The sequence below is a fragment of the Harpia harpyja genome, chromosome 8, assembly GCF_026419915.1.
Source record: "Harpia harpyja isolate bHarHar1 chromosome 8, bHarHar1 primary haplotype, whole genome shotgun sequence".
NCBI lineage: Eukaryota > Metazoa > Chordata > Aves > Accipitriformes > Accipitridae > Harpia > Harpia harpyja.
In genome coordinates, this window is record NC_068947.1 from 12,624,474 (window position 1) to 12,644,938 (window position 20,465).

At 43.7% G+C, this 20,465-nt stretch overlaps 1 protein-coding gene across 1 annotated transcript in view; it reads right to left on the minus strand.

Moving 5' to 3' along the window:
• The window catches only part of UMODL1 (uromodulin like 1), a 50,495-nt gene extending 42,902 nt beyond the window's left edge, over positions 1–7,593 (minus strand). Inside the window, exon 1 of the mRNA XM_052794066.1 lies at positions 6,663–7,593. Within this exon, the coding sequence (XP_052650026.1) occupies positions 6,663–6,780 (118 nt within the window). The 5' untranslated portion in view covers positions 6,781–7,593. The remainder of the gene's footprint in view (positions 1–6,662) is intronic.
• Between the last annotated feature and the right edge of the window lie 12,872 nt (positions 7,594–20,465).

A 20,465-nucleotide genomic window follows, 5' to 3' on the forward strand; every position in this document is an offset into this window, starting at 1 on the left:
CACACATTCCCAGTCTCATGCGATTGCTCTGTCCCAGCCTCCTGTGCAGGGAGGCTAAGCAGCCTCTTGCACCGGGAGCTTGCGCAGACACAAGCACCAAGGGATTTCCCTGTGTTAGTACGTCACCCATGCTCCTTACTATTCAAACCAGGTGGATCTTGGTAAGCTGGACTCAAACATGCCCAGAGCCTCTAGCTCTAGTTCTGAGATTCAGGTGCAGTTCAAGCAAGTTTGAGGTTCAAAGCAGCTTTTTTCCACCTAGGTCTTATTTTGGCATGTTTAACTGCGGTGTAAAAGATTTAATGAGTCACATGCAATCTCAGAAAACACGATTGAATCCTGGCCGAGTGCCACACTAGCCATTTATATAAAATCAAAAGGTCATCATTTTCAGATCAGCGGAAACAGAGATGGATTCACATCACATTTCTGCCCCATTGTACCAGACGCACTTTGAAAATTCGATTTATGCTCTCCACTTCAATCACTTTGGGGACAGTCACCTACCAAGCAACACTGCCAGCACTGGGGAGCAAGCCAGCTAACTCCTCTGTCAGTTGGATAAAGTATAGGCTTTTCTCCTCCATTATTTGCATAAACTTACAGAAGCAGAAATGCAGCACCCAGTGCTTAGCAACGAAAGCTCAGTTACCAGCCTGCCCACATGAGAACTGCCGGGTCTGCTGTGACTGTAGAATAGGGGGATCTCCCAGGAGATAAATGCTGAGGGACACCATTAGCTCAGCCATAACCCCCTTCTTCTCCCTCCTTCCACCTGGAGGGGATGGGTTTCATCCAGAGGGTGCAGCAGAGCCAGGCACCAAACCCCTGCATTCGTCTCAGGCATCAGAAGGTGGAGACAAATCTATGAGATTATAGAAGGAGCCCCTGGCAAAGCCTGTTACAAAGGCAGACTGGCAGTTTTCATCATATGACCCTGTTTTGGGGGTCTTTGGGCACTGCTAGACTTTACCTGCTCAGATGGATGTTTTCCACCCTGATTGCCTGTCTGGGGGTTAATCAGGATGGAGGGCAGTGTCAGGGTGTGCTGGTTCAGCATCTGACAAATATTTAACACCCCTCCCTATGAAAAGCCACATCATTCACTAGAACATATTCAGGAGCCATGGGTTGAAATTCGGCAAGGACACAGCTTTTGGACGATGGGGGAGCATGGCCTTTGAAGCACAAAACCAGTCTGTGCATGCTGAGAAGAAACTTAATGAAATTGAGCCACTGCCACCTCCAGCGGGTTCATCCTGCCAGCAGCACTGTGATGTGGCCGTGCTCGCGCCAGCAATCGCTGGAGAGCTGGCAGGGACCCGTGGTGAACCCGCAGCTCGGATGCAACTCCGGGTACCCCTGCTGCCCCTGGGGTTAACATGGTCGGGAAAGGCACGAGGTGAGTAACTGAATGGAGCAGATAACTTGCAAGGGAAGACTACTAAAAGGCTGGGACTTTTTGCTGTGGAGAGGAGAAGGCTGGGGGTCAAGGTTTACAAAATCGCAAAGGCAGGGGGTAAGGTGAAAGCGGAGCTGGTATTCACCAGAGCCCACAATAATAAAATGGGTAAAAGCACACACTTCTTTACCCAAATGGGAATGAACTTCTGCAATTTGTTGGCACAGGGGGTGTGGAGGCAGACAGCTTCGGTGGGCTCAAAAAGGGACAAGACAGTTCCCAGGTAGGAGGTCCATAAGCAGTCACCACGGGGAATAGGCAGAGACATACCCTCTGACACCCGTCATCCCATTTCTGCAGCAGCTGAGGGCACACAAGGGACCCAAACCACAGGGCAGCCAGAGACACCTGCTTCTGGGTGAGGTCCCGTAGGGCATTTTGGCACTTTCCCACCCCAGTGGGATGTTGCAGTGCTGCCCGCATGCCCCTGGTGACACCGATGTCCCATGGCTTTCTGGTGACAGCCCAGGCAGGGGGAACAGCTGTGCCGCAGCTCCCCGCTGCTCCGGTTAGACTCAGCATGCAAACGTCTGCATGCACGCTCTGGAAGGTCCCAGCCCTGCTGAGGAGCTACCTGGGCACCTAAAATGAACGTTTTTTTTACTTTACAGTTGTTTTTCTGACAACCTTAGGAAGTTATGCAAAGCATTCTCTGATTAAAGCATGGCCTTAACATTGCAAATCAAGTGTTCTCAAGTTAAGAAACTCCAGGATTAAAGTAACCTGGACCTTCTTATTTCAAGGTATTTTTGTATATGTGTGCTTAAAAAACAGCCTTCATCGCATGCTGATGCACTCTTCTGCTCCCTAGCTGGGTATCAAGCAGGGTTAGATGGCAGATAAAGAAGCTCTCTGGTTTCATCTTATGCAGTAAGGTAGAAGGTGGGCAGCAAACCACTCACCAGGAGAAGTAACCATACCATTGATTCAAGCAGCTGGAAACTAGCCTGGAGAATTGGACTCTCCACCTAAAAAAAAATCCTGCAAGATGCTGGGAAAGTTTCATACAACAAATTCGTAACAACCTTTCAGGTCCAGGAACCAGACCTGCCAGCCCTGGGACCTGCTTAGCAATCAGGGGACTGCTCACAGTCACCATCGAGGACACGAGGCTCTGCGTGCCAACCACGCAAGTTGTTACAGGCAGCACTAAGCACTCTGAAAATCAAAATCGAAATAAATTTAAGAAAAAATTAAACCTGCACCCTAGGTGTCTGAGAGTGGGCACACAAAATGGTTTGATGTCAGTGCCTCTGCAGCTCAGTTGCCCAGGTGTCAAAGACAGAGAACCTCGCTCCCTTCCCGCAGGCTTCGTGAAGACAAATTGCTATCTGTTTATCACCTTAAGAGGTGATAAATAATTCTCTATTCAGAGAGAGGCTCAGCAGAGCTCTGCACCACGCACCAAATGCAGAGGCCAGGATGCTGCGCTGCTGGGGAGCTCCTTAGAGGGGCTCCGTCGTCCCTGAGCACCACAGGGAAACGTGGTCCTCGGGGCAAGGCAGCGCCGGATCAGGTAATTAAAAGAGTTTATTAATCTGCATGCACAGGCACAAGGAGAGGAAACAAAGGTTGTTTTATTTAATTCTACCTCTAGAATTAATTCTAGCACTTCCTAACTTTTAGATACTTAGCTTTTCAATTTTTATTTAAAAAAGTTAAAGTAGTTTGTGTGTGCATAATACTATCCTAATGGACTGATGGGCAACTATTGAGAACTACCAGAGTAACTTGGCTAATGATCTAGACACTTTTTCCAACAGTAAAGAATTAAGAAAAGCAGGGCCTGCCATATCCCAGGCAAGGGTAAATGTTTTCTTCTAGGAAGAAAAGGTAGGGAGCGGCCAGGAGCAGGTTGCTGTGAAAGGTCATGGAGACCTTTCCGCTCCTACCAGGATGGAGAGCATGCCAGCATGGATAACATCAAGAAGAAAATAACAGTAGTTCAACAGCATGCTGTGCAGTAATTTCAGCAGTTCCAGTTTCCCTTCTCATCATTTATTTAAGACTGTGTCTAGACAGTGCATTACCATTCACAGAATTTATGACTAATGCCCTGAAAATCAAAGATACCAGAATAATGTAAACACAGAAATCACCTAGAAGCCATACAAATCCTTTTATGGTTTAAAATATTCCCAAATTAACTTTGACAGGAAAAAGAGTCAAGGTGACCACAGTATTTCATGGACAAACCTGCCCAGCGTGCCCATCAACAACGTGGCAAGGGCAGAGCGGAAATTCTGCAGCTAAGCTTTACAAGAGATTTACAGATTTGTTAATGCTAGATGAAATCAGCTCATCAACAGCTCTCAAGCCTAAAATATCCCTAGAGATGCTTTTAAAAGGCGTAGAACTATACTGGGAAAAATACCAGGATGCCTTTTTTTTTCCACCCAAGAAGATGTTCTTGATTTTCAGAGGTTCTGAAACACCTTGAAAATCAAGATTACTTGTGCAAATAGAGACAAACCATAGCTAGCTAGTGACTCTTCAACATTGAGCTAACTGTTTTGGGTTTGTGTGGCGGGGTTTTGGTAGTGGGGGAGGAGCAGAAGGGGTGGCTCCAGCGAGAGGCTGCTGGAAGCTTCCCCAGCTCCAAGTCGGACCAGGCCAAGCCAAGGCCGAGTCCATCAGTGACGGTGGTAGAACCTCTGGGAGAACAGATTTAAGAAGGGGAACCTGCAGTGGGGGAGAAGATTGGAATATGAGAGAAACCCCTCTGCAGACACCAAGGTCAGTGAAGAAGGAGGAGGAGGAGGTGTGCCGGAGGAGGGGATGCCCCTGCAGCCCGTGGAGGTTAAGAGTGGAGCAGACGTCCACCTGCAGCCTGTGGAGGACCCCACGCCAGAGCAGGTGGGTGCCCCCGAAGACAGCTGTGACTCCATGGGAAGCCCACGCTGGAGCAGTCTGTGCCTGAAGGACTGCAGCCCATGGCAGGGACCCACACTGGAGCAGTTCGTGAAGAACTGCAGCCCGTGGGAAGGACCCATGTTGGAGCAGTTCGTGGAGGACTCTTTCCCGTGGGAGGGACCCCACGCTGGAGCAGGGGAAGAGTGTGAGGGGTCCTGCTCTGAGGAGGAAGGAGTGGCAGAGACAATGTGTGATGAACTGACCCCAACCCCCGTTCCCCATCCCCCTGTGCTGCTGGAGGGGAGGAGGTAGAGAATTTGGGAGTGAAGTTAAGCCTGGGAAGGAGGGAGGGGTGGGGGGAAGGTGTTTTAAGATTTGGTGTTTTGATTTGATTGGTAGTAAATGAAATTAATTTTGTTTTTTCCCCAAGTTGAGCCTGTCTTTTGCCCATGACCATAAGTGGTGAGTTATCCCTCCCTGTCCTTGTCTCGACCCATGAGCATTCCTCTGTATTTTCTCCTCCTCATGTCACTGGGGACGGGGAGTGGGAGGAGAGAGAGAGCGGCTTCATGGTGCTTTCTTGCCGGCTGGGTTTAAACCACAACACTAACAGCTATTTCCTTGTACTACAGAATTAAAAAGCAATTTTCGCCACTTGCTTCTCAGTCTTGTCATTTGATACATAGGTGCACGCATGTATGCACATGCATGTATATCAGAAAGACCTTACTGAAGTAACTTTTAAACAATAATTAGACCTACTGGAGATTTTCCCCAGCATGGAACTGATGCTTGGAAAATACACATGATCAACAGTGGGTCCTTTGCCAGTCTGACAAGATTACCTGGACACACCATAACCTGCAGGTCAAATTTTGCCCTGGCTGACACTCCACAACAGCCACAGAGCCAAACAATAGCAGAATACAATAAATATAAGAATGATGTGTATCTAATTATGCTTTCATTTCTCTTCTCTAGCAAATCATTTTAAGAACAAGTAAAACACAACGACCACTTCTGTGTTCCCATCTTTCTGTTAAAAGCATTTTCCTGCTAGACACAATATTCTACTAGTAACTGTTGAGAAAACACATGGCAAAAATTGTTTGGAGGTTCATTTTCCAATGTTATGAAGCAACTTACAAATAGGATGAACACATTGTTCTTGACAGATCCCATGACAAGACATATGGCTCATACCCTGTCATGTCACGTTATATGATCTGATGCAGGAGCCAGTTCGGGGACATTCCCATAGATCTGAGTCACCCAAGTCTTATGACCCAAAGCAAGGGCCAGGGCTGCAACAGGACCTTTCCTTTTCAATCTTCTGTGACAGTGTTGTGACTACGTAAATTCCCAGGACCATAACTTGAAAAGGGGAAATGGAGAAAATACAACATCATACTGAAAATAGGAGACAAAATTATGTTCTGCAGAATTTTCTGGATGCTGGAACAGTCCAATGCTGGCCTAGCTAATCCAAGATGCCTGTTCAGCTTAAAAGCATGTGGCTTTATGCATTAAAAAAAAAAGTTCCTTTTCCCCAAGAAATCCTTTCCATTTACATCTCAAGTTCTGCTAAAATTGGGAATGTAGTGTTGACAACTGGTAGCCCTGATGTAGGAAGGGGAAAGAGCTTCCATCTTGAGTCAAAGATGATTAAGTCTTCCTGAGTAGAGTCTTATTAAAACTCAGAAGTTAGATCAGATCCATCAAAAGGTTCACCAGTTTTTCCAGACCTGCAACATAGCCCTAGGTAACCAAGGAAGCCCTGAGAAAATGGGCCCTAATGTAGTTTTGATTGGAAAGCAGTTGGTACCAACTTCCCCGGAGGCCACAGGTTGTTTTAAATTAACACCAAAATTGGGTTTGCATCCTGGGAACTGACTCTGCTCCAAATCAAAGGAGATGTTATCCTAAGTGCATCCTGAATTATTTTTGAGAAGAAAGCTCCTACTGTAAATGCAAGCACGCTCAGCGCAGACACAGCACCAAGCAAGGCTATGTGAGTTATTGCCCTTGGCCATAGATATTGGACTGAACCAGGACAAGTAATGAGCCCTTGTAGGGGTAGCAAGCAGGTGCCTTCTTCACGCTCACCTGGAACTTTAGTGATTTTGTGACTAGGGGTGGCCAAGAGCAAGAATCAGGAGCATTAGTCTTTCATGACTACTCCTTACCATGTTGGACCAAGGTTACTGTAGATTTTTGCAGACTCACTGATTTCAGTGAACAGGAACCTATTGCCCAGAACTGAATTAAGCCTTTACACATCTCAGTTTAAGTGAACCCTCTTCCACCAGAAGCATTTATTTTAACTATTAATCTGACTAAAACTTACCTAAAGAGCAGTAGAGTCCAACTTGTTCATATCCTTCACAGCAATCTGTAAGAGTGATGGTTTCAGGGACTTCAACAGTATGATACTGTGTTTTATAGTACGTCCGGGGACACACCATCCATGGTATCCATCCTCCACAGGAAGTGCTTTTTTCATAGGACTTTTGGTAGGCAACCGTTTTAAACACATTTTTGGTCAGGCTATAGTTGCACAGATGGTACCCTAGCAGAGAGAGGCCTTTTTCTAGGGAGGAAAAAAAAAAACCACAGGAAAGAAAGGTATCAGCACTAACTTGTCACCACAGAGCATAAGTTCCCTGCAGTAGCTAGTTAAAAATACTGTTATGAGAAAGCAGTGACAGAACGAACACAGATGAATGATTTCCAGGAAGGCTGATGTTAGGAAGAATGTCACTTCAGAAAACAGACAGAAGAAAGAATTAGTAGTGACTGCTTGTCATAGGCATCACTTCAGCCATAAAAGGATGCAGACTGGCAGAAAATTCAAAAAGCTCTCAGTGCCTTCAGGTGCAAAGAAGAAAAAGGGCAATTTAACTCAAGTAAGCATAAAGGAAATTAATATACATTAATAGAAATTAACAGTAGAGCAGAATAGGCACTTCCAGGGCAGACTCATCCAAGTACTTTAGATGTCCACTCCAGGCTCATGCTACCAAAGTGTTCATCTTTCTCCATTGACTACAAAGGGAACAAAGGGCGATGAATTCACGGGCAGATGAGTCACAGTAGATGTCTGGAATAAGACATCCTTCAGACATCACCCTAGGCTAAAACTGGGTACTCATACGTCACTGGGAAGGACTTTCAGGTATCTGACACAAAACATATTCCTGAAGCTCCTATGTTGCCTATCTGCATTTGTAGCAGACCATATTAGACCAGGCCCTTTGAGAGCTGCAGTGGTTCATTGACTTCAGTATAAACGAAGTCAGTGATAAGTTCATTAACTACATAATTTCACACAGGTCTGGGAATGGGACTCAGTTGCTGGAGCTCTGAAACCAGTCATGATGAGGAGCGAGCTTGTTACATGCTTTACTTAAAACTGAAATACTTGAGAAGGAGCAGAAAAAGAAACCCAAACAACAACAACAGCAACAAAACCAGATGGAGTTTAAGAATTAGCAGTAAGCAACCTACAACCATGTCACAGACATCAGGCTGTCTCCTAATGAGATGTTTTAGAAGCCAGAGGGGCTGAGTCACCCTGTGTCCCCTTTGGGAAATAGATGGGATAGAATTAAAACACCTATATCATCCTTTAGACAAAGCAAAAAAAAACTTCAATAAGGATAAACATGAATTAGCTGCAGAGATTCAAGTATGGCAGGATTGTTATTTCTGAGAGCTCTGAGGGAACCAGGGCCAGTCAACAGACAGACTGAAGCTAACATAGTATACACAACAGGCATACAATTAAAATACTTACAGCTTATCTTACTTGTACAACTTATCTCCTGCCTGAAAAAATGAAACATATAAAAACAATTCAAGAAAAAAAGAATTGTCAGGTTCTTAGGAATCATGTGCTTTTATCATGTTTAGCTTTCCAGCTAAACAAAAGAGATATATGCAATTTGAACAGGACTGGTAAAAGAGCTTTGAACAGGATGATCCATTTGTAGTGCAACGACAGTCCAGAAGAAAGCATGGGTTAGATACCATAGGCCACAATACATCCCTCAAGCTGGCTCAACCAAGTCACCCAGAAGGTCTTCCTCCAGCCCTGATCCTAGCCACTGCTCAAATAATAACAGCCTGAAAGACGTCCCCTGCCTTAGATGTTCAAAAGGCCGTGAAGAAAAATGGATTTGCTTCGTGCAATTCCCAAACAGAGGCACAGACACCTCCCTGCGGAGAAAGGCACTTTGGAAGAGCAGAAGGATGGAGAGAGGGCTGGGACTGACCATAGACCACCCCCAGCATAAATACCTTGCATCTGACCAGACCCAGGGAGGGCATCGGGCCCCTGGGAGTCCAGCCCTGCTCTGCCTTACCCATCTGTGCCTTCCTCCTGCACAAAAGGCAGAGTTCAATGTCAGGGCATGCTACAGAGAGGACATGTGAGAGCAAGAGACCTGTCAGCGGGCTCCAGGGAGCCCTGTGCTGCTGCTTAGAGCAGGTCAGCAGGAAAATAATGAGAAATATCTGGCATATCTGGAAATCCTACTCCCTGCTTCTTCTTCCTCCCCAGCCTCAAGCAGGGCACCAGTGTGTCCAGTCCGTGAAGCTGGCTCCAGAGACAGCAGCTGAAAGGTCTTCACTTCCCTAAAAAGCACCAGGAATGTAGTCCTTAAGAAGAGAGTGAAAGGAGATGGTCGTGAGGGACAGGAGGGAAGACACGCAGCCTGTCTCAAGCTGAGAGGCTGAAACCCACACCCTGCCTGACCCAGGAGAGGACCCCAATGGCCAGGATAGAGGTCTGACCAGGACCACGAAAGCCCATACCTAGCTGTGGCACGTAGGTGGCTGTGCAGGAGGGAACTGAAGGTGAAGCGAGCCAGAGAAAGTAAGGTGGTCTCCCTCCTCTGGTTAACTTTAGGACACCCCTCTGTGGGTTCTGGAGCAGAAAACAGAGATCAAGGGCTGCTTTTTACCCAATGCGTTTGATCGGCTTTCACTTCACATCAGGCACAAGTGCCTTACAAGAAACAGGTAGCTCTCATTGCATTTTGTAAAGCATTCCCTTGCCACTTGTTAAGAGTGCTCCAAGAATACCTACCCCCGCAAATGCTTCTAGGCATGTAGGCATGGGAAAAAAGAGAAAAAAATCTTGTTTCAGTTTTGTTTTTTTTTTCATTAGTTTGGGACCTGAATGGCTAAATACCCAAAGTGGAATGGAAAAACACCTAAATCATTTTGGATCTAGCCTTTATGTGGAGAAAGTACACAAACATCTGTTGGTGATCAGGGAAGGTGGGAGAGGCAGGACAAATTTTGTTCTATGAAAACGAGAAAAAGAAACCATTGTATTAAGGAATCATACTGTTATAGTATAAAATTTTGTTGGAGGAGGGTAGGGCAGGTAAGGAAGAAGAGTTGAGCCTGGTTCCTCATCACTATGATCCCTCTGTTTCTCCAGAGCTCACGTATTAGCATGGCTAGAGCAAAGCAAGGACTGGAAGAGAACAACCAAGTAAGGAGAGCACTGAAGATTCGTGTTGTCCGTGCAGAGCTGAGGCTGCGGCGAGAACGTAGCACTGGAAAGCTAAAAATTCCAGAGTCAGCTGAGCTGGCTTAGGCTCTACAGCAATGTGCAACATAAATACAGGTATGAAACTGAGAATAAAACGGTGTAGAATTAGACACAGTTTATTATTAGAAGCTACAGCTGTCAGCGCAGATATGAAATCATATTTCATACTTAAACATTGATACTAGGTATAGAATGAGGCTGCCAAAGCCAAAGAGAAGGTCTGAGATATGGCTATGGTGGTACAAAAAGATACCCTTGCTGGAAGAGGTTAGACCAAAGGTGACAGGGAAGGTGCAGCACCACCAACCTCACCATCATCCATCACTTCCATACAGTTTAAAACAAGCTTTGACAGTCACAGTGTTCAATTATTTGCTGACAGCAGTTTCCTGCTGAGCAACGTGGCTTAGATCAGTTTGGGCTCTTTAGCAAATTGCCTTTCTGTTCTCATTACCCCCATCTATGGGACTATGGCACTATCAAATGGAATTAAAATGCACTGGCTGTTCTTTCCAGCAATATAAAGCTGAAGTTAATTGCAAAGCAGAAGGCAGTCACCTGACATGAGTAGGGCTATGTTACACCTATCATCTCTGGACTTCAGGTTTTTATCTTGGCAACCACCAGCTTTCAGGACTGTCAGGGAAAGTATAAATTTTATTATGTTAAGCAAGAGCAGAAACAATTAAAGCAAATACTTTATTAATAGAAATAAATACTGAGAGGAAAGTCTGAAAGGAAAGTCTGTGTAGGAGCAGGCTGCTTATAACTCAAGGTCAAACCCAGATCAGAACTGAGAGCATGATCAAAAAATCAGCAATAAAAAATGCTTGATAGCATTTATGCCACAGACTTAGCTGCAATTCTGGAAACTTCACTGCTCAAGTGTCAGAAAAGCCACTGTGAGCTGGGATCTGCAAAATCTTTTCTCGCTGGAGAACAGCAAGAGCCAAAGACAAGCTCCTTTCTTGTCTTGACGTAACCTTAAAAGTAATCTGTTGGAACAGGTTCACAGAGGGCAGATTCAAACTCAGCTTTAAAAGGCAAAGGCTCTGAAACATGAAGAAAAATGGATTAAGGGCTCAATTTTTCTGGGTATTCCAAATTCTTTTTAAAGTCAACACCATTGACTTTAAATGGCACTAGAATGGGGGTTCTGCTGACCCCCAATCTGTAGAAAACTCTTTTTCAGCTGTGACTTTGACAGAATAATAGAAAAGTCTTCAAGGCTTTAAGAAATATAGTTTGTATTTTAACTGAGACTTGCAAAACCACTTAAGTAAAAAAATGCAACAAAAAGCAGCCAAAAATCACAATCTTTTCTCATCTAAATAAATCAAACCAGGAATTAAGAGCAAATTAGGATTTAATTTAGCAGTTACATCTGAGCAATTGGGTTAGGCTTTTTCCAAATTACAGCCCATACCATAGATGAAAGTTAAACATGTCTTCTACAGCTTAATTTTATGCATCTCTAGGAATTTGCCAGGTACATTACTACATTCCTCCAAAAGCTTATTTTAAAGACAATTTTCATCAAAATTTGCACATTACCGAACACAAAGCAGAAATCCTATTCATTCATTTCTGGCACAAAGGAAATGACAAGGCTTTTGCCTAGGGATGAAGAGTTGGGGACAAAGGTTGTATTTTGGTTTGGTTAGATTTTCTTTGTTAAATTATCAACAGAGGATTCTTAAAGGGTCCCTGAGACATTGCCAGTTCTCTGGAGAGTGGCCGCCTTGGCTGCTTTATTTCAAATAAAGAGATATCCCACATCCAAACTAAGCTGTCCTACATAAAAACCGTGGTCCTCTGACCAAGTTTGCATCACTCACCTGTAATTTCATTTCCCCTTCCCTGCTGTGTGGCTGCCCAGAGGATGAGAACAAAAAAAAGAGTGATTCTGGCCATTGTATCGCCCATCCTGGATAAGCCGCCCTTACCGCTTGGTTTCCAAGGTGGTAGAGCTTGATCGTCCTTACATGTAGGCTTTTGGATTAGGGGAAAAGGTGCTCTGTTTTTTTTTACCTTTTGCAGGTGGGTGATAACTACTGGCAACAGAAACAAAGAAGCTCCAGTGGGAATTTTGCCAGTTCTCTCTCCTTTGCACTCTCCCTGGGGAACCTGCATCTTCTGCCTGCTCAGCTTGGCTTCCCACCAGCCTGACTCAGAGAAAAAGGCATTTCAAAATTGCTGGTTTAGTCCATGTTTATCCTTCTGAGCACTTATTCCCTCTCACACCTTGAATACCTGACAGCTAGGAGCCAGATTTACATACCTTGAATGTCAGGTATATGTATCCTGAATTTTGTTTCTGTCCACACATCAAGTGATACCATTTTGTAGGTCTTTAATTCTGTACCTTGAAAAAAACCTAAGAGTATAAGCAAATGTCTATGTCAATGTTTTTTCCTGAATTTAAGCTGTTTCACTAGCTGCTTTCATTGTGCTCCTCATTTCATTGCAATTTCAGCATCACATAAACCAGAGCAATGCTAGGCAAACAAGACCCTTACTAGGCAGGGCATGAATCAGGAGATTTGAGAAACCAAAATCCCTTTCTTTTCATTGTGCAAATCATGAAGGCATGTTCCCAAGACAGACGTGCCTGCAGCTTTACAATGCAGGACAATAACTTCAGTGCAATATCACTTGGCTCATGCAAAGAAAAGGAGCAAACACAGTATGATATTTTACAAGGAGCTGACACTAAAGTATGGAAAATCACAGGTACAGTTCTTGGAGCTGAGGCAATATGTTCAGACCAGCACTTAAATACATGTTACAATATTGTAGACAATTTCACGTGGACAAAAGAGCCAGATGTAAGGGAGCTGGAAGCACAAACTCTCATTTGTGTATGTCCAGAAAATCAGTAATACTGCTTCTGTAAAACACTGCCAGGCAATCACCATGTTGGCACTCACAAGGTAGGAGAGCTGGGGCCCTGGAGAACATGCGGGGCCAACAGGGGAGTCGCAGGGTGGTTCAGATCCTCTGGCAGAGGGCAGAGCCAGAGCTCCGGGTAGTGTCGAGGCACTTGTGAGCCATTTTTCTGGCTTGGAAAATAAAATATCAAGCTCATCAGGGAAAAAAAAAAGAAGAAGAAGAAGAAGAAAAGGAAAATTAAGGCTTGCCCAGACTTCAACTGAAAAATGTTTTTGTAGAAAATGGGAAAATGGGTAGTGGAGAACATTTCAACAAAAAAACAAAAAACAAAATATATTTTGGTTTGGAAACCTTTCTGCTGTGTCTAAGCAGAACGTGTGCCTTAGCACCCCTTCTCCTGCACACACCAGGATATCTAGTCAGGCTGTATCCCCCAGGTACACCATCTCCTGTCAGCACAGGGAGGCAACAGGGAGACCCTGGCTATAGGCTGTAAAAACGATGCCATCTGACTTAAACCCCCCAGTAATAAATAAATAAATAGAAAAGAGGACTTGAGTCAGTGAAATGCAATTTGCAAATAGAAATATTTCTCTTCGTGATCTATTTTTTTTCAACCATCTAAATTTTCTGGAAAAAATACCTTGATTGAAATTTTTCAGCTAGCACTCACAAAAAAAGATCTTTAGCCCTTAGAAATTACTTGGCACCTTCTGTAAGAAGCGTATGTCCTGGCCAAATTCAAATGTAGGTAATGCCAGACTGGCATCTGGATTGGATTGCATCTTACAATCCTAAATTGCTGGATAGGGTTGCTGTATGTCTTAAACAGTTGCTGCTTTCCAGAGTTAGCTATAAAACGAAAGCCATCATCTTCACCACTGAGGACTTCTGTGACTGAAGTATGATCCTCCAAATTGCAGTAAAGGACTAACATCCCCATTCCAAAAGACTTAAGTATACACACTCATCTTTAGGACTATGAAAAAACAGGGATAAAACTTTGCACATTTACAGCTCAGTCTTATGGCTGGCAGCTGCACCGGGCTTACGTTCAGGGTGAGGCAACTAACAGTGAGTTGCAATTTTATTGCAGTAGTGAATGAAACGGTTCCTAAATACAGAATATGTAGAACCCCTTTTCAAACAAAAGTCAAGTCAGTGGGTGTTTAATCTAAACAAGAAATGGTTACAGAAGTCATGTGTATTTAAGGATTTACCTTGTAATTTGCAAATTCTTTGAGGTTCTGATTCATATCTGCATTATTTCTTCAGTTACAATCTTTTAGGCACACAGCAACCTACTTTTTAGCAATGCAGATACTGGAAGAGACCACTCAGGCAATTAAGTATGCATCCCATGTCCTGTACAACCATTTTCACATCTCCCAGACATACTATTGCACTGAGTTAACTGCAGTAAGTTGAAGATGATGCCCTGCATCCCAGGCAGTAGGATGCGCTCTTCATATTACTGCAGTTGCTGTAATGAGTTGCACTTACTCAGCACAAGTCAATACAGTCTCCTGCAGGGAAACCAGATAGACTTATTGATCATTTTGGAAAAATGACCACCTGTACATGCATGGCTGATTACATATAATTATATTTTTAGTAACCATTGATGTATTTTATAGATAAATTTTTGGTCTTTTTTCCCTTATTCCTTTCAACTAGGTGTTATCTTAGGACCCCAGTAGAAAATTTGCTCACTCTTGCTTTGGTGGTGAGGAAGGTCAATGGAGAGAGGAACGGAGAAGGAGATGTTAGTGGAATAAAAGCCCTGGCTGTGTGGTGCTGGTAGTGAGCTGGACTCCGCTCTGGAAGGAACTCATCAGTCTTCCTGGCCCAGTCACCTGGAGCTGATCAGTTCTCCTGGCTCTGTTGTTTGTATTTTCTGCAGTTACATTTGTAATGTCTGAATTGACCTAAAGTATGCAATTTATACAAAGAAGGGCTGTGCCAATAAAAGCTATGTCAAAATCCATTCATAGATAATTTTTCAGGATCAAGAAGCAGATTTTTAGAGGTGGGATTTGACTCTTCTAGACTGTACTATCAGTAATTGGAATATCGTGACTGACAGCAAGCTTTCTCATCATACTTTTTAGCCATTTATTTCTTTAGATGGATTCACTTTTTTTTTTAGTCACTTAGAAGATCCTGATGTTCTTTTGGCTAGGAGTTTGACACACAAACTTCAGTTGCTGGAACATTTCTTTTTGCTTTGCATTATTTTGTCTATGAAGTAATCACTATTTCAGATGCCCAAAATGGTCGTGACATTTCAAGACAGACTGGTTTGCATGCAGGAAACAGGACTACGCATTTGGGCTCCATGGGAATCTAACAAAAGCCGTTCTGTGCTCCAGAAGCCAGCAAGCCTTCCCATAGATGTATAGGACCTAAAGCTTGAGAAACATTAAATCATTTAACCTGACCTCTCATGATCAGCTGTCAGTAAGTTTCTGCCAGATACCTCTTCCAGACCCCCACCATTTCAATTTGATTACAGACTGTCAGTCTGAGAAAGCCCAGACTATGGCCACAGCAGACTGTGGGAATGGATGGAGGTGCCACCAGTCCTGAGGATCTCACAGTGGAAATAAACTGATCCAGGTCAGGAACGCAAAGGCAAGACCATGCTGCTAGCTGCCAATGAAGTTGACAAGAAGTTCAGATGAGACCCGATTTCCATCTGATTTCTCCCCCATGACTGCATCCCCTAGTGCCCGTGACTCCCAGTGATTTTTTTCTCACCATCAGGGCAGTCTTAAAAACTGCCCCTGCTGTGATATTTCAGACATTTGGTATAGGGCTGAGCTCAAACCAGTCTTTCCCTTGGTGGGGCATTGCTAAGGTTTCTTTCCTCTTCTCCACTCCTGATCTTTGCAAAGCCTGCAGAAACTTAATTGCCTTTGAGCCTGCAGCTGATCTGTCAAAACTGGCTTAAATAGGTCAGCAAGGCCAAAAGGTGTTAGAAGAGAGGAACAGGCTGACTTGGCCAGAAGTAACCTTTTTGCAGCTAAAGGCAAAACAAAATAAATCACTCCTGCCATCAGGATACAAACTTATTCCAGCTTCTGAAAATCAATACATATAATGGACACCTTAATGTCTGCTCCCTACAGAGAACTGAACTTCTCAGAAACTTTAACTATTCATTTCTCAGAGTTAAAATGCTGGTCTGCAATTCCAGGGACTTGAAGTCCCTGCCCCTGCCACGGAGCTCTTGTGCAGCCACAAGCAAGTCACGCAGGTCAAATGTGCCACTGCAATGAAGTCATGGGGGGGCAGAAAGGCTAGTATTTCAGACCTCGTGAAAGCCACAGCTACAACACTGTAAATACGCTTTTGCTTATGTTACCTGAGAAAAAAGTAGAACAGAAAAAGCACTGGTTTGCCTGCATATGCTAGGCCTATGTTAGCATGGACAACAGCTAAACTTGTGATTTTTTGAAGGGGTCCTTCTTTCCCTGAGCTTCAGACACATATCCAAACAGTGGAATAATAACACTTGCTCATTTTGCTGATGTGTTTCAGAGAAAAATGCATTCAAGATGAAAGGACATATATACAAATGAGAGTAAAAAACCATTCACTTAAAGCCCCAGGAGTTAATTAGCTCAACTGTGCAGGCAGAACCGCCCCTGACTGTACTCAGTGATTTCTTCTGTCTCACCAACAAACTGCTCCTCAGGAAAATCTTCGGGTTTTGTTTTTTCCCTGAACACACACAAACTGTTTTAAAGTGACTCATGAGGAAAAAGTTCTTAATGGTAACAGGAGGAAAAAATATGAGTCAGGCGGAGGTCATGCTGAACCTCTGCCTGGCCTTGCTCCTCCAAGCGAGCGCCGGTTGTGCAATCTCAGCACAGAGAAGCTCTTGTTTGCTCCAGTGATTTGATGGCACGGTCCCGTTCCCAACACCGAATTTGGTACCAGATGAGACTGTTGATCACACCTCATACATGATTTAGCAGCGCTGCAGGGAAGTAAATCCCATCTAAGACATTTTGTAGTGTGCTTCTTGCTTTTAACTCTCAAGCCAGGTGTTTTTGAAAGAAAGCAGTCTGGGCAGCGGGTATTGCCCTTTGCTATGAAGGCTTACTTGGAAAGTGGCTCTCTGGCTCAGCATCCCCCCATGGGGTACGAGGGCCAAGTCCACCTGAAGGTCCCATTCAGCAAAGAGTATCATGCCTGGCCTGTATCAGCACTTGGTGATGGGACCGGAGCCCCCGCTCTGGCTGGCTGGCTGGACCATCGGCTCCCCGCAGAAAAGGGCTGGGAACACAGCACTGACACCGGTCTCCCACCTCCATGCTGAGCCGATACCACAGTGCTCAAGAATGGCAATGTCTTGCAAACACCAGTGACCAGCCCACGAATGCGGCCAGGCTTCACTGGTTTGTGCCAGTGCCGCTGCCTGTAAACCATTTTTGACTGAAGGCCCCTGCTGCTCCTCTTGGAAGAAGGATGACTCCTCATTTCTTATTCCTCCTAAACCCATCCAACATACAGCCAGAATACGGATGGGAAGGACAAAGGACTGTGTATGCAACTGGCAAGTCGCCTTGTGAATCCGCCTCTTGCATACACATGAAAAACCTGCCTCTGTTAAGCAGATTTGAAGCACAAAATAAACCAACCAAAAATACAATCTGCTTTTCGCTGTTAGTCAGCATAAGATTTGGCCCTTACTTCCAGCTAAGAGATACAGAGATATACACACACCCCCAAGTACACCTTTCTGATGAGAGATCTTTCTAAATTGTTGCAGATGCTAATCTATAGCCCAAACCCCAGAAAATGTTTCACAATTTATATAAGATCTTTCACTGATGCATTAGATTTAAATGCCTATAGGAAGCTTCTCACTTTGAAGGACCTGAAGGAAAATTGTTTTGGTGTGTTCCTGAGCCAGCTCAATTGAAAGCACAGAAGCTCATGAAGGAAGAGAAGCCTTTCAAAGCAGAAACACTGGACTAAGGGAACCTACTACACAGACAAGGCAAGTGATGGCACCCCGCTCCTACTATGTGAATACTGAGTAAGGATTTCAGGAAAGGTTTGCAAAAAACCAGCACATTTTAACCTGGTTAGAAGATACAAACACTTGAATAGATTTGTTTAGAAGGAGGAATGCAGTAAGTTGTTTTGGGGAGGTGTATTGTTTCTTTTTTTTCTCCCCATTAATACCAGTAATTGTGATCAACCCCGACAAACACTGGATTACTAAGTACAAAGGAGGCAGGGAGTTTTTTAAGTGGGCAGAAAAACACCAAATGACTAAAACACCAAATGATTAAAAAAAATACGGAGTCAAGTTTGGGGTAAAGGGAAGCTTGGACTGCAAGAAAAAGAATAAGAGTTTTAATCTTTCTGCCAAAATGTAATGACCAGACAAGTTATGAACCCAAATCTGTGTCTCTGAGGGAATCTGAACAAACAGAAAATTCACCAGTAGTTTCAGAGATCTCACTGTATACAGTGAGGAAATGCTTTTCTTTTTTCTTCCCTTTTTTTAAAGAAAATCCTGGCCTGCTGTAAAGTGTAACTGTTGTTTTGAAATTATTTCTGTTTTGAGATTGATAGTAAATCATCAGTGTGATTAAAATCAAAGGATCTATGGGTTTTCCACGCCCTTGCTCACACCCTTCCCCCAAATAAAGACTACAAACTACTTGTAAGAACCCCTGCACCAGGTGTCTGTCAGAACCAAGCCAAGTCTGAACAAATATTCAGACTTGCCCAGAAGGCACTACAGGGCTAAACCACCCTCGGAATTACTCAGCAGGAGGCTGTTAGCATCCTACTCTGACTCTGCATTTTTACAAGTATACATTCACCATGGTTTCACCCACCAAGTGACTTCTGTCATCTGAAGCATCTGTTGAGTTCAAGCTTTTGCTTCAACAGAGGAGAGCACAGCTCCAGCTTGCAGAGTGTTTTCCAGCACACTAGCAGAAATTATTCCATCAGTACCCATGAATTAAGTAATGGAAGAGTGGAAGTCTAGTATTAGCCTACAGGTCTCTCGCAAGAGGGGCACTTTGCAGGACTGTGCAGCCAGAAGGAAGCCTCCATCCTTGGAGCATGAGTTTTACATTATACTGGGGAAGAATCACGCTCAGCAGAGTTTCTCAGCACTGGTATTTCCACTTCTGATGCCAGGAAAACTGCTGCTTTTTCTACACCCTCTCCCACATGCAGCCCCTGCCTCAGTTAGATAGCACCGTCTGCTTCTCCAGGTACTCAGGAGAAGAAAATCATTCCTACCTCCTAACAGCATCAACTGCTGACACAAACAGTGGCTGTTTCTCTATGATACCATAGTGCTGAAAGGGGATGTAGAAATCTAAATGCTTAGTTTGGAATAAAGATTATATTGCACCACTGGCTTGGTAATCTATAAAAGAAGCAATCGATCACCTTCTTTGCAAACATAATCAGGAAAAAAGAGACATGCCTGGCAAGGAGGTTCGATGTTTGGAGCGCAAAGAGACTTCACACCAGGTTTTGGCATTCTAAGGTGAAGAGAAGTATGTGGTCATGCACTGTAAAATAGGAGGAAAAGAATTTTCTTGATTTTTCTCTCCTTCCAGTTTTCAGACCACAAAAACCCCAGCTAAAATGATCTCTTTTTATTTAACTAAAAAAAAAAAAAATAATCACATTTTGCCAGATATTGAGAGTTGGTATTTAAAGCTCAAAAGGAGATGTTTTTCAAAATGTTTATTGGCTTGTGAAAACAGTGGGTTATTTACTGAATCTGTTCTGCACCCTTAATTAGCACAAATGCCAGTAGGGAAACTTCCTGCGTGCTTTCTCCCATGCTGACCTTCCGCATGAGAAAAATTCCCTAGTGAAAATAGATTTTAATTCCCTCCTTGAAATCAAACATCTGGCTTTGGTTAAGGATGCACATAACCCTGTCCTTTGTGATATTTGGATTGCAAGTGCTGTGGGGCAGGGAGTATTTTCTTTGTTATTTGCTGCTGAAAATGATAGGGCCTTCAGTTTATAGATATAATAATGATAATGCTACCACTGAAGGATAATGAGAACATGATTGTTATCATGATTAACATTCATTTCCCATTCAAAGTATAAATATCAGCACGCATATTCCATCACTCTTAATTTTTGCAATTTCTATATTCTAAAAACTACTGAATATTGTCCTACTTGAGAGATGGAGCTCATGAACTGATCTAATGCCTCAAATTCTCATTGAAAGGTGAGTCAAGGGTGTGTCAGTCTCCTCCAAAAGGTAGTACTGCTGATATAATTATGTGCATCAGTTACATCAGTTTAATGAGAGATATGAGAATGTAGTGCACTTCTTAAAAAGTGGGAGGCAAATGAAATAGGATTGCATCTAGCACATTTTCATTTAGTTCACTGTTCTTTTCTTCTCAGAGATCTGATAGGATGGATGGACCAGGGCCCACTGGCAAAGTCAGAAAAGGCTTTAGGACAGTCTACAAAACTTCCATGCCTTAGCTGCAATGGATTTAAGAAAGCAAAAGCTTAGCTGATGACAAGAGTAAATGAATGCTTTGCCTATATGCCCCTGATTCTAAGCAATCATGCACCTAAGAGGAAAAACATTGAAGGGCAACGTCATTCCCTGCTTGCTAAAGATCTGGTTTTGACAGACCTTGTATTTCCAGAAGCAAGAAGGACAAGAAT